Raw genomic sequence first — 14153 nt, forward strand, 5'->3', positions numbered from 1 at the left:
ACGCTCTCCCCACAATGCCAGGCAAGTTTGGGCCTGTAAAGCCTTGGGCAAGGCCAAAAAGGACCAACGGCTGGAGCGGTCGCATTGTCCTCCACAACCGTTTTGTCCCTTTGAGGAAGCCAGGTGCCTCAAAGGAGGGAGATTGGCTTGCCCATTCCCAGTGTAAATGGAAACAAGAGATACAGACTCCGGCCCGTAATAATACTTAGTACTTTATACGTAGCACATTTCAAATGTCCAGAGCACTTTACAAACATCACCAAAATATCCCCTTGCTATATAATAGGTCAGTTATGGCCCCTAAAGGGAAGACAGGAGGCTGGAAAGAGGCTGGTGCCAACCCCAAAGGGCCCAAGGCAGCTGTGGGACTGCGGGGCATCTCGGTTCAGGGGTCAACCCTGCAGCCTTCTCTGACTTGAGCGAAAAGCCTGTGACCCCCAGATGGGAAGTATGGGAGCTGTAATCCAAGAGAGGGGCTGCCTGGTTTTGCAATGAGGAGAGACTCCTGCCTTCGGAGGAGAAAAATCGGGGAACGAACAAGGCACCAGGCAAAGGACTCAAGTCATGGACCAAAGGAGCGGGGCTTTCTGCCAAGGGGTAATAGATTTGCCCCAAGCTGCCTTGTGCTGCCCCATAGCCATAAAAGGGCACCGGTTTGGTCAGACAGGCACCTGGTTATTTGGGGGGGGGGGTTCTGGCACAGAAAAGGCAGCCCCACAGGAGCAAAGGGGTTGTTGCCCCGTGGGTTGCTTGTGGGTTAGGGAGGAATGCTGAGTGCTGCAGCAGCAAACCCAACACTTTTGCAAAGTTGGAGGGCAGGGCGGGCATTGAAAAGGGAGGTCTATTTACAAAGGGATTTTCACTGCATCGACCCCCACCTCTACCAAGGAATGGGGAGAGGAAGCAGCGCATTTGGAGCATGCAAAACTGTCAAAAAAAAGGCAAGGAGAGAGATGGAGCCCACCAAATGGAAAGGGAACAAGGTCTGTCTTTGAGTATCTGGGAAGAATTCTTCTTCATTGGTAGAACGGAAAGAAGGAAGGAGGGCCCATCCAGGGCAGCAGAGAAGGAGGTTTGGCATTGCGCCCACCCCCCCTCCTAAACCAGGTGCTCAGGAGGAGGACGAGGAGGAAGGCTGTCCGAAGAGGAAAGGCTGCCCAGGATGGCCACTGGTCCCACGGCCAGAGGGAGTGCCGGCGAAGTCGGAGGACCCTGGAGGGAGGGAGGGAGGGAGGGAGGAAAGAGGAGGGCAGGATGGGTCAAACATCCTGGTGAATTCCCCCCCCCCCCCAACATACACACACACTTGACCCTCCTGCTCTCAGTGTTGCCCATGTGAGGTGAGGCAGGGTTGCAGAGATTGCAGGATTTAGAAAGGGGTTTAGAAAGAGGAGAGTTTGTCCAGACAAAGCAAGACACAGTGCCCACCCCCAAAGGGAACCCTTGCACACCAGAAAGGGAGACCTACCAGCTTATTCCTCTATGCCAACAGAGCAGGAGTCCGGTCCGAGGGCTGCCCAGGCCGGGCAGAGAGAGAGAGAGAGAGGTGGGGGGGGGGAAGGAAGGAGGACAGGGAGAGAGTCAAGAGAGGGAGAGCATTTAGAAGAGACAGACACCTCATACACAAAGAGACAGAAGCACAGACACAGGGCAGTGCTTGGAAGCAGAGGGGCTGCCATTGGGGTGACACTCACCCCCCCACCCACTCACCCACCCCATAATTCCTTTGAGAGAGCCCTTTCCAGGGCCTTGCGAGGGAATCTCCCCATGTCTGGTCAAAGGAAGGTAAACCAGCTGTGAATAGGGGTCCTTGATGACCACAGCAGGATGTGAATCTGAGGGTTCAGTCTGTGCCCCGAAAGCTCTGTGTATGTGTGATGGGGAAGAAGAATGGGAGCTGCTGGAGTATGAGGGACAGAGAAAGTAAGGCCCCATCTATAGTAAGGTAAAGGTTTCCCCTGACATTAAGTCTAGTTTTGTCCGACTCGGGGGTGGTGTTCATCTCCATTTCTAAGCCGAAGAGCCGGCATTGTCCGTAGACACCTCCAAGGTCATGTGAGCAGCATGACTACATGGAGAGCTATTACCTTCCCGCCGGACTGGTACCTATTGATCTACTCAAATCTGCATGTTTTTGGACTGCTCAATTGGCAGAAGCTAATAGCAGGAGCTCACCCCGCTCCCAGGATTTAACCGCCAACCTTATAGAATCATAGAATCGGAAGAGACCTCATGGGCCATCCAGTCCAACCCTCAGCCAAGAAGCAGGAATATTGCATTCAAAGCACCCCTGACAGATGGCCATCCAGCCTCTGTTTAAAAGCTTCCAAAAAAGGAGCCTCCACCACACTCCGGGGCAGAGAGTTCCACTGCTGAATGGCTCTCACAGTCAGGAAGTTCTTCCTCGTGTTCAGATGGAATCTCCTTTCAATCAGCAAGTTCAGCAGCTCAGCAGTTTAACCCACTGCGTCTCTAGGGAGCCTAAGGCCCTATCTATACTGCAGTATAAAATCCAAATTATCTGCTTTGAACTGGATTATGTAGCAGTGTAGACTCATATAATCCAGTTCAAACCAGATTGATCTGGATTATTTGATTTGATACTCTGGATTATATGGCTGTGTAGATCCATCGTAAGAGAGCAAAGGGGGGGGGGGCAGCCTGGTGACTGGCCCTCCAAGCCACACACGAGCCCCTGCCTTCCCAGGCTGCCCCCCTCCCTCATTACCTGGCAGGTAGACCTCGGTGGGCAGCTCACTCTCCATCCGGGGGAGGCTCCTGGCCTCAGAGGCGGTACTGATGCTGACGCTGCTGCTACTGCTGCTCTCCTGGATGATGTCCTCCACAGAGGGGGGCTGGCTCTCTGAGATGCAACAGGGCAATACTCAGCACTTTCAGATGCACAGGAGCCCTCCAAACATCAACCCGCTTCAAAAGGGCATCAGTTGCAACTCCTCCCTTTGCCCCAGGGACCGGGATTTGCTCCTTGCTCACTCCGCTGCCCAAGCTCTCCTGCCCCATTGGGCCTGATGCAGGTAGGGGGCTTTCTGTGCCATAAAAGGAGAGGAGCACCACCCCAAACACCCTGGAAAGGACATGCAGGATGGAGGACCCTCCTGCCCCCTCTGCACCCCCTCCAACAGGCGGGTCTCACCTTGCTGCAGTGAGTGCATCTCCTCTGAGTCGTCCAAGGTCAGGCTCTGGAAAATGGATTCAGAGAGTTATGCCCCTCCTTTCAGATACGGAACTGAGTCCACAACAGCTGGCAAATCCACCAGCACACGGCAAGAACCGCTGAAACCACATTTTTAAAAATGCCCAAAACAAGGAAAATGGCAAAATGCACGGAGGCAACACCTGGAGACATTGGCCCCGAGAAACTGCCCCTTTAGGCCATTCTACACTGCCATAAAATCCAGATTATCAAAGCAGATAATCTTGATTTTATATGGCAGCGTAGAAGGGTCCTTAGACATGGGAGAAGTGGAGCAAATTTGGAGACTGGGACAGAGGGGAAGTGGTGTGCCAGACAGCTGAGGGGGGAACATACCTCCGGGGAGCTGCCTTCGCGCAGAACCAGCTCTGTCCCCGTGGCAAGAAGAGGAGGAGGCTGGAGGTCCGAGTCTTCTGAGAGCTTCTCCTCCTCATCCTCCTCATGGATTGGCGAAGAGGGGGAGCGGAGGGTGCTAAGGAAGAAGACAACAGGGAGAGCATTGTACTGCTGCGGATCTGGCACAGACACCCCAAAAGCCTTTCTTTCCAGGAGTCAAGGCATCCCTTATGGAGAAACACTCTCTCATCTTAGCTGCTTAAGACTCAACCTGGGCCCTTGCTGAACTCAGCTGTTTCCCCAGCACATCTGGTAGCACATCTGATTAATCACTAGCAGCAATAAATAACTGCTGACCAAAAGGTGGCAAGTTCGAAACCTGAGTCGGGGTTGAGCTCCTGACCGTTAAATAGCCCAGCTTACTGTTCACCTAAAACAGTTGCGCGGTGAGTAGAGAAATTAGGGATCACTTAAAGTGGGGAGGTTAATTTATGACACCATAAAAATGCTGGAGAGCAAGGGGGAAATGCTACAATCAAGAGGCTTGGTGTCATAGTGGATGAAGCGGCAGCTCCACCTTGTGGCCAGACTCAAGCAACCTCCAGGATCCGAAGTGGAAGAACTGCTCTTGTATGTCAAAAATGGCACTGAATGAGTGCATTGTGATCCGCCTTAAGTCCCTTTTGGGGTGAGAAGGGCGGAATATAAATACTGTAAATAAATAATAAATAAATAAATGTGGCCGCCGTCCAGCCCTGCAGAATCCCATCTGACAGAGGGGTGAAGGGAGTGAGCCCAAAGCCTCCTGCGCAGAGCCAGATACTGGGTTCAAGTGGGTGGGGGAGAGCGGGCTGACCTGTCAGGGGACTTGCTGCGCTTGCTCTTCTGGTGGCCGCCCTCTGGGGCCCGGTCCAGTGCCCCCAGAGGCCTCCCGGAGAGGGGCAGCCCATCCAGGACCCCTGTGTACGTGATCTCCTCGTAAAGCGGGGCCGAGGGGATGGAGGGTGAGGCCGAGCGCAGGCCATTCAGGGCTTCCAGAAGGGAGATGGGCTCATAGCCCGGAGGGATGTTGTCTGAACACTGCAGAGGGAAGGAAAGAGGAAGATGGTATTGGGCGATTGGGCTTATTAACAAAAGACCCTCCTCATAAATTTACAGCAGAGTAACTTATCAGCAGAAGTGTGAGCTAGCACCAGTAGCCCAAAAAGAACAAAAACACAGAGACCAATGTTATCTCTTCCATAGGAGGCTTTCCTTTGTGGTAAAATAATATAGTTGCACTATTTACAATAACAAGGTTTCCATGACACAAATAAAGTCCTTTATATTTCCTTCTTTGCTTCCATGCTGGGCTCTCACAGAGCTTCCTCTCAGACCAAAGTTACACAGCTTATCACACAGTAGCCTTTTACATACAGCAGCCTTTATACTGGAGCTTTCTCACATGAGGCATCTCTCACACAGAGGTTTACCTCACACTCCTCAGGATGACACTAGGGACCTCATCACACTAGAGAATTAATCCACTTGAAATCTGATTTCTGCTTCCTGCAGAATTCTGGGGTTTGTAATTTAGGGAGGAGCCTTTAACAGCCTCACTAAGCTACAAACTTTAGAATTCTGCAGGAGGCAGAAACCCGATTTAAAGTGGATTCATTCTCTAGTGGGAAGAGGTCCTAGCTTTGGCCCACTAATTCTAACAGGCTTCAGCATACTCACTCTCCTCATGACAACGCTAGCTTTTGCCCACTAACGCTAACAGGCTTTGGCCTACTCCTTCTCAGGACGACACTAGCTTTGGCCCACTTACTCTAACAGGCCTCGGCCGATTCATTCTCCTCAAGATGACACTAGCTTTGGCCCACTTACTCTAACAGGCTTCGGCCTACTCATTCTCCTCAGGACGACGCTAGCTTTGGCCCACTTACTCTCAGGCTTCGGCCTACTCACTCTCCTCAGGACAACGCTAGCTTTGGCCCACTTACTCTAACAGGCTTCAGCCTACTCATTCTCCTCAGGACGACGCTAGCTTTGGCCCGGTGACTCTAACAGGCTTCGGCCTACTCACACTCCTCAGGACGACACTAGCTTTGGCCCACTTACTCTAACAGGCTTCCGCCTACTCATTCTCCTCAGGACGACGCTAGCTTTGGTCCACTAACTCTAACAGGCTTTGGCCTACTCACTCTCCTCAGGACGATGCTAGCTTTGCTCCACTAACTCTAACAGGCTTCGGCCTACTCATTCTCCTCAGGACAACGCTAGCTTTGGCCCACTTACTCTAACAGGCTTCGGCCTACTCATTCTCCTCAGGACGACACTAGCTTTGCTCCACTAACTCTAACAGGCTTCGGCCTACTCATTCTCCTCAGGACAACGCTAGCTTTGGCCCCCTTACTCTAACATGCTTTGGTCTACTGACTCTTTCAGTGCTTGACTCACACATTTGTAATCAAAAATACCCAATTAATTTTTAATATTTCTGAGAGATGGCTGGGCTCAGCACCAATTGGAGGCACCAGAGAGCTCCAGGATGAAGCCCTGCTCCGCCTCGCCAAGGCCCCTTACTGACCGAATGCTCATCATGGTCCAGGGTCTGCGCCAAGACGGGGCTGAAGGAGAGTGGGGAGAGGGCCCCTGGCTTCTTCCGGACCGCACGGATCTGTAGAAGGGCCCGGAAGGCTGTAAAAGGAAAACCAAGAGAAAAGGTCCCCTTTGAAACCCAAACCTTTCCCTGGAGAATCGCAACAGGAGGCAAGGAATGGCACCCCAAATTGATGGCCTTAGGTGTCAGGGAAAAGGGATGGGGACCTGATAGGAGCACAAGGTTTGCAGGGCCGTTTTCCTCGAAGCAACATAAAAGGGGGACAACTCCAAACACCCGTCCCACCGTTATGCCAAGACTCTGCATCTCTTTGGCAACAGGAATGGGACGCACGCAGCAAAGGTTTCTTTCCTCAGTTTACCAAGGAGTAACTCTGGACCCTTCCACTGGTGCCAGGCCCTGCAGGGATGGGCTGCTAATCCCAGGCAGAAGGGGCTTTGGGGGCAGACCAGAGCCCCACAGCAGCCGCACTTACGCAGGCGGCAGATGGGGCAGTTGTTGGCCTGGTAGCGCAGGGTGTCCGCACAGGAGTTGCAGAGGCAGAGGTGCCGGCAAGGCAGGATGAGGGTGTCCCGCAGGTCTGAGAGGCAAACCACACACTCATTGCTGTTGTCGCTGTTCTCGTCGTCGCAGGGCTGCAGAGCGGAAGGGAGGTCACTGAACCGGCTGGCCTTTGGAGACCGCTCAGACCTTGGTAGGCCGAGAAAAGGGCGGCCGACCTCTCCTCCTCCTCACCTTCGTTTCCTGGTTGTTCTTATTCTCGATGCCATAGATCTCCTGAAGGAGGTAACTGACCCTGTCCACCTAGAGAAAGCAGGAGAGGGGAAGCCAACACTGGAGGCGATCCTTCCTATCTTCATGCATTGAAGAAAGGATTCAGGGTGACAAGCTAAGCATCCCTACCCACCATGGTCAAGCCTGGGATTTCATCCAGAGCAAAGCATTTTCCCATCCAGGGGAAAAGTCAGGGGCATACAGGCCCAGCTGAGGCTCCCAGTTGCAGGGACTGGGAACTTTAAATTTAAATGGCCTATATCTGGCACCGAAACAGGAAGAGAAAGAGCTCCTGTGGAAATAGCTGTAGGATTTGGGGAACAAAGCCAGGACTTACAATCTGCTTCTGCTTCAGGGGCTTCACGGAGAAACTTCCATCGACATGCTAGTGAAAGTAGGGAGAAGGATGAAGAAGATTAGCTCTTCTGTAAGGAGACATGTAAATGCCATCGATGTGTTGGGCCCTGCTGCTGTGTCCCTTTAAAAGGCACCCCCAGAACCCTTAGGGTCTCTTTCTAATTAGACACTAAGAGGTGAGGAGATCAAAATACAACTGATTTATTTGTACAGATCTTTCCGCTGGGTCAGCAAAGAAAGTGCTACACCTGAGCTTGCCTTACCTTCTCAAAGGCCGCCAGGAGGATGTGAGCATGACCAGTCACTTCCACAACCACTGAAAGAGAAGCAAAGGCCCCTGAGCAGAGGACTGGGCAACCTCTGAGAGAAGAGTCGACACTGCCAAATGCAGGGATGCCCACCCAAGAGCTAAAGGCAGAAGGCCAGCCGCTTACCATCACCTTCGTCCACCACAGCCTGGATAACCACAGGGAAAATGCCCCGGTCCAGGTCGAAGTTCAGCTAGAAGGAAGAGTGGGCAAACAGTCACATAAGCCAAGCTCCTTCCCTCCTCTTTTCCAGTGAGGCAAACTGGTGCTTTCCTCAAGAAAAGGGAGAGGATTCTGAGGAGAACGCAGAGCCCTTAACAGGGTGCAAACTGCATATACAGGGGAGGCAGCATAACTTCCTTTTTTAAAATGAAGAGTATAAGGTTTTGTCCTGACACAGTTCAGTTGCCATCATGCGCTGGAACAGTGAGGAGCATGCTTTTGCCGTTGAGGCCTACTTTTCGAGCGGATTTGGAGTGGCCGGTCCGCTCTCCAGATTTGGCCCCTTGTGATTTTTTCTATGGGGTTTTTTGAAATCCGGTGTTTATGTGAACTGTCCAAGGACCCTACAAGATTTGAAGACCAACATCCAGGAAGAAATTGCCAACATAACGCCTGCTATGCTGGCAAGAGTCATGACAAACGCCAGAAATCGGTTTACTCAGTGTATGGAGAATGGGGGACGTCACCTACCTAATTTGATCTTCAAAACTACGTAAAACAAAACTTTAGACATGCACTTACATTATAAAAAAAAATCTGATTCATACAATGGGTTTTATTAAGTTTTGAAAAAAGGAAACTATGCTGCCTCACCCTGTATATGGGCCTTACCCACTCAAGATAAACCCCAGCTTCACCTGTGAGCAACTTCCCCCCAAGCGCTTCTGCATTAAAACTCTCTCAGACACATCATATTTGAGACACCCTGAACCCATAGTGTGAAAGAACAATTGTCAGAAGGGTCTGAGATAAAGGCCATAATGAAGCAAGACCAGTTCAGAGTCCCAAGGGGGGGGGGGGTCTTACCTCGTCGTCTTTCCAATCAGAGAAGTCGATCTTGAAGGAGGGCAGGGAGAACTGCTGGCTGACCCCGCGCTTGTAGTGGACTGTCTCAGACTGCAGGGAGGGGTTCTTGGTGCTGTAGCTGGAGAACGGAACGGAGAGAGAGGAGGGAGTAAATGAGGGAGAAGGGAGGGAAGGAGGAAAAGGGGGAGGGAGGGAGGAAGGAGGAAAGGAAGGAGAGAGGGAGAGAAGGGAGGGAGGGAGGGAGGGAGGGAGGGAGGGAGGAAGGAAGGAAGGAAGGAAGGAAGGAAGGAAGGAAGGAAAAGGGGGAGGGAGGGGAGGATGGGAGGAAAGAAGGAAGGAAAACAAGAGGAAGGAAGGAAGGAAGGAAGGAAGGAAGGAAGGAAGGAGGAAATGAAGGAGGGAGGGAGGGGGAAGGAAGGGAGGAAGGAAGGAAGGAAAAAGGGGAGGGAGGGAGGAAGAAAGAAGGAAAGGAAAGAAGGAGAGAGGGGGAAGAGGGGGAAGGAAGGGAGGGAGGAAGGAAAGAAAAGGGGCAGGGAGGAAGGAAGGAGGGAGGGAGGGAGAGGAGGGAGTGAATGAGGGGGAAGGAAGGGAGGAAAGAAGGAAGGAAAATGGGAAGGAGGGGGGGAGGAAGGAAGACAATCTCCATCACCAAGATGCAACCTCCACAGACTTCCTTCAGTCCCTCTATATTGCCTTGACCAAGTGTGAACCCTGGCCAACCCACTATGAAGACTTACACGGCCATCCCACTCACAAACTCCTCTGTTGCCTGGCAGTAGATGGTAATGGCAACTCTAGCATCAGCATCGAAGGTGAACTCCAGGCTGTAGAGGGCCTTCTGCTTTCCGTTTTCTTCAATGGGCCGATCTGTGTCTTCCTTGTACCTGCCCAGGACAAGACAGGCTCAGGATCAACACATAGATCCATTTAAATTAAAAGTCCATATAAGCAATGTCTCTGTCCTGAGCAACTTGGAGCAATATCAGCTTTCAAAACCTGTTACAATATAAAATCACACATCACTCAGACAACACATATTTTACGGAATAAGGCTGGTGTCGGTTGATGGAACTATTCAAAAGAATATTTGGAAGGCAGATGTGTTTATGTACACAGTCATTTAAGCAATACTGTATTTTTCTGATCCTAAGAATCACCTTTTGCCTCATATAAACATCTCTAAAAATGTGGTGCGTCTTAGAATTGCAGGTGTATCTCATATCTTTCTGTTGGCGAATTGGGGTGCACCTTACAATCGAGTCATCTTACAATGGATGAAATGTGGTATTTCTATAGAAGTGATTCCTGGCCTTTGGTCTTCCAGGCATTTTGGATTTCAACTACCAGAATTCCTGACAGTCTCTGGGAGATGAAATCCCAAAGGACCAATGTTAACTTGTTCCACAGCAACCAAGCCAAAGCCTCCTGTGCGGAAAAGCCCCAAATGCCCCCTCGGTTGCCCCCAAAATGACCCAAAGAGCCCAAAGCTGTACCTGACCAGGCGAAGGGAGTCCTTGCGGATGTTGACCAAACTGCGCAGGGTCTTCACTGGTTCGTGAGGTGCAGGGGTCACATAGGGAAACTGGAAGGGAAGAGGCCCTTGAATTCGAAGGTCATGGCAGACAGGAAGAGGACCCAGGGAGGAGAGGGAACTCAGCCCTAAGGACCTGAAGCTGGCACCACCTCAATGCTCTCTCTGCAATTTGCCCTTCCCTAAATTTGTCTTCCCTAAATGTGTTGGACTACAACTCACACCAGACCTACCCAGGACAAATCTTATTATTATTATTATTATTATTATTATTATTAAGTATTTATTCCACGCCTCTCATTTTGGCTCAAGGCGGGACACAACACAGCTAGATACACCTATATAACCACATATTAGAACATAGTTAAAACACAATAATAAAACAGGCAGATATTGAAATGCATGTGACTAAAGTTAAAACACCATCAGCAGTGGATGTGATTTAAGAGACATTGGCTGGATCTACATCGCCATGTAATCCAGTTTCTGAATCTAGATTATCTGCTTTGAACTGGATGATAAGAGTCTACACTGCCATATAATCCAGTCCAAAGACAATAACACAAGATGGTCACTGAAAAACTAGAGCAAAATGTGCTGCAGAATGTCCCTCCTGCAAAGACATGTGATAGAACCACTTAGGAAATGACATAACCCCGGGGAAAAAATTGTATTACATAGCGTAATCCAGATTCAGAAACTAGGTTATATGGCAGTGTAGATTAAGCCATAGTTGCAAATGATTGGGGCAGGCCTTCCAGAAGAGAGAGGCCTTTGATTGTGGGCAGGAGGGCCATTGGGATCCAAAACACTTGAGAGGAGGCTGCTATTAAACTGAGACCCAACAGGAAGTACCTGCTCCATAATTTCTGCTGCATTTAAAGACTTGCAGGGCTCCATACCCAGTGCCATATCTCCCCCCCCCCCAATCCAGAGGAAGGAGGCGATCAGTGTGAACAGAGGCTCATGCTCTTGCCTGGACAGGGCGGTTCCCCAGGAAGTTCAGGTCCATGTTTTCCCCAAAAAGGTACCCCTCTGGATGTGGCGTGTCAAACTTCTCTCCCCCCATGAAGAAGTGGCTGGCAAAGTAGTTCCCTGCAGAAAAAGACCCCCCAAAAAAGAAAGTCTCCTATATTGCTTTTAAAGGAACATTTTAAATAACAGATTTATGCAAGAATAACCTCATGACATTTATATCTTTATAGCTTGATTCCTCTCCAAGGAATACAAGAAATAGTATGTTATTGTGATACTAGCCGTCCCCTGTCACATGTTGCTGTGGCCCAGTCTGTGTATATGTGTTTTGTGTGTGTGTGTATGTTTGCGTGATATATATATGGTTTTGCACATGCATTGTAATGTAATTTTTGTTTTTTGGCTTTTTAAGCCTCTTCTGCTATATTTTCAGTGTTTTTGTGAGTGATAGTCATTCCTTGGCCTGATAGGTGTATTGTGTCCAAATTTGATGTCTGTTCGTCCAGTGGTTTTTGAGTTATGTTAATCCCACAAACGAACGTTATGTTTTCATTTATATAGAAGTACTAGCCATCCCCTGTCACGCGTTGCTGTGGCCCAGTCTGTGTATATGTGTTTTGTGTGTGTACATATGTGTTTGAACACATCATGTGATGTACAGGGCTTGACGAATGCAAGGCTGGGGTGAAAATTTCTGGAAGAAACATTAACAACCTTAGATATGCAGATGACACCACTTTGATGGCCAAAAGCGAGAAGGAGCTGAGGAGCCTTCTAATCAAGGTGAAATAAGAAAGCGCAAAAGCTGGGTTGCAGCTAAACATCAAAAAAACCAAGATTATGGCAACAATAATGATTGACAACTGGGAAATAGAGGGAGAAAATGTGGAGGCAGTGACAGACTTTGTATTTCTAGGTGCAAAGATTACTGCAGACGCAGACTGCAGCCAGGAAATCAGGAGATGTTTACTTCTTGGGAGGAGAGCAATGTCCAATCTCGATAAAATAGTGAAGAGTAGAGACATCACACTGGCAACTAAGATCTGCATAGTTAAAGCAATGGTATTCCCCATAATCACCTACAGATGTGAGAGCTGGACTATAGGAAAGACTGAGTAAAGGAAGATAGATGCTTTTGAACTGTGGTGCTGGAGGAATGTTCTGAGAGTGCCTTGGACCATGAGAAGATCCAACCAGTCCATACTTCAGGAAATAGAGCCCGACTGCTCATTGGAGGGAAGGGCAGTAGAGGCCAAGATGAAGTCCTTTGGCCACATCATGAGAAGAAACGAAAGCTTAGAGAAGACAATGATGCTGGGAAAAATGGAAGGAAAAAGGAAGAGGGGCCAACCAAGGGCAAGATGGATGGAGGACATCCTTGAAGTGACTGGATTGACCTTGAAGGAGCTGGGGGTGGTGATGGCTGACAGGTACCTCTGGCGTGGGCTGGTCCATGAGGTCACGAAGAGTCGGAAACGACTGAACGAATGAACAACAACATATGTGTATATGTGTGTGTATATGTGCGTGTTTGAGTATATATGTGTGTGTGTGTAGTTTTGTGCATCTGTTGTAATGTATTTTTTGTATTTTTTGACTTTTTAAGTCTTTTCTGTTGTGTTTTCAGTGTTTTTATGAGTGATGGTCACTCGCTGGCTTGATACGTGTATTGCGTCCAAATTTGTCCTGTGGTTTTTTAGTTACGTTTATCCCATTACATTTTTATTTATATAGATATAAGAACTAACTACATTTCTTCCGAGTAAAGAACTGGAGCTACTCTAACACCCATCTGTCAGGGGTGATTTGAATGCAATATTCCTGCTTCTTGGCAGGGGGTTGAACTGGATGGCCCATGAGGTCTCTTCCAACTCTTTGATTCTATGATTCTATGATTCTTCTAAGGTTTCAAAGGGAGGGAAAAATACCAATCACTATATCTCTCCGGACACACAAGCAGAGAGAGAGCTCAAAGCACACAGCAATACTTTCCATACTAAAGAAGTGTCAGAAGGCAGATTCAAAACACTTTCAGTTGATAAGTCTCCATTTCTAAACAACCAATCAGAATCAGAGCAGGAACAGAGAAGAGAGAAAATAGATACATTCCCTTTACTGTCATACAGGAGATTATTTGAATACTAACTAACTTCTCCTCATTGAGGACTTGAAACTTGGGCAAGTGTGGGGTTGAATTCCAACAGTTATCACAATACATTTGGCAACTGGAATGTGCATAGACAGTTCTATATTGTCATGAGCAGGAACAGAGAAGAGGGAAAATAGATACATTCCCTTTACTGTCATACAGGAGATTATTTGAATACTAACTAACTTCTCCTCATTGAGGACTTGAAACTTGTGGGGTTGAATTCCAACAGTTATCACAATACATTTGGCAACTGGAATGTGAACAGGCATTTATTGTCATGGCATTTCGACTTAAACAATTTGCATGCTGGCTTCTGCACCACCACATTTTTTGTATATGGAATTTGCATATGCAATTCTCCATTAAGATAGGGGATAGAGCAGGAACGGGCAAACTTGGGCCCTCCAGGTGTTTTGGACTTCAAGTTGAAGTCCAAAACACCTGGAGGGCCCAAGTTTGCCATTCCTGCTCTATCCCCACCTTTTTAAAATATCAAAATGCACATTTCTGCACCTGAGATTTGCATATGCAAATCTGCCCCGCACAGATTTGCATACGCAACGCCTTCTGGGTGTCCTGTCAGTTGGGGGAGGGGGGAGGGGTGCTTGTCCACTCAAGACAAATAAAGCCTCACCGGACTTGGGCGGGTACCGATAGGCCGAGTTGGCCTGGATGTCGATGTCCTCCACGCCGGCGATGCGGCGGCTGAGTAAGGAGCCCATGGCCGGCGACGACGAAGAAGGCAAAGCAGCGGAGAAGGAGAACTTCCGAGGCTCCCCGAAGGCTGGCTCTCCCTTCGGCCAGGCCTGTGTAGGCCGCTCCCGCGCGGGGCCTCACGGGAAAGCGAGTCCTCAGCGCCTTCCTCGGCGCTT

The 14153-nt window shown here is 49.4% G+C and overlaps 1 protein-coding gene across 2 annotated transcripts; it reads right to left on the reverse strand.

Moving 5' to 3' along the window:
- Nucleotides 1-196: 196 nt before the first annotated feature.
- Nucleotides 197-14153, reverse strand: LOC137094802 (E3 ubiquitin-protein ligase MGRN1-like). Of its 2 annotated transcripts, XM_067460589.1 has the most exons (17): nucleotides 13916-14152; nucleotides 11131-11249; nucleotides 10117-10205; nucleotides 9361-9507; nucleotides 8624-8741; nucleotides 7721-7787; nucleotides 7550-7602; nucleotides 7267-7314; nucleotides 6891-6959; nucleotides 6631-6790; nucleotides 6123-6232; nucleotides 4407-4630; nucleotides 3551-3686; nucleotides 3155-3200; nucleotides 2729-2863; nucleotides 1469-1513; nucleotides 1124-1212 (listed from the first exon to the last, which is right to left on the reverse strand). In XM_067460589.1, exons 1-16 carry the CDS (start codon nucleotides 14001-14003, stop codon nucleotides 1473-1475), a joined length of 1650 nt encoding a protein of 549 aa, XP_067316690.1. In that variant the 5' UTR covers nucleotides 14004-14152; the 3' UTR covers nucleotides 1124-1212; nucleotides 1469-1472. The 2 variants fall into 2 exon arrangements, with proteins under 2 accessions (XP_067316689.1, XP_067316690.1); XM_067460588.1 differs by lacking the exon at nucleotides 1469-1513 and having other exon boundaries at nucleotides 197-1212; nucleotides 13916-14153.

The sequence above is a fragment of the Anolis sagrei genome, chromosome X (genome assembly GCF_037176765.1).
Source record: "Anolis sagrei isolate rAnoSag1 chromosome X, rAnoSag1.mat, whole genome shotgun sequence".
NCBI classification, from domain to species: domain Eukaryota; kingdom Metazoa; phylum Chordata; class Lepidosauria; order Squamata; family Dactyloidae; genus Anolis; species Anolis sagrei.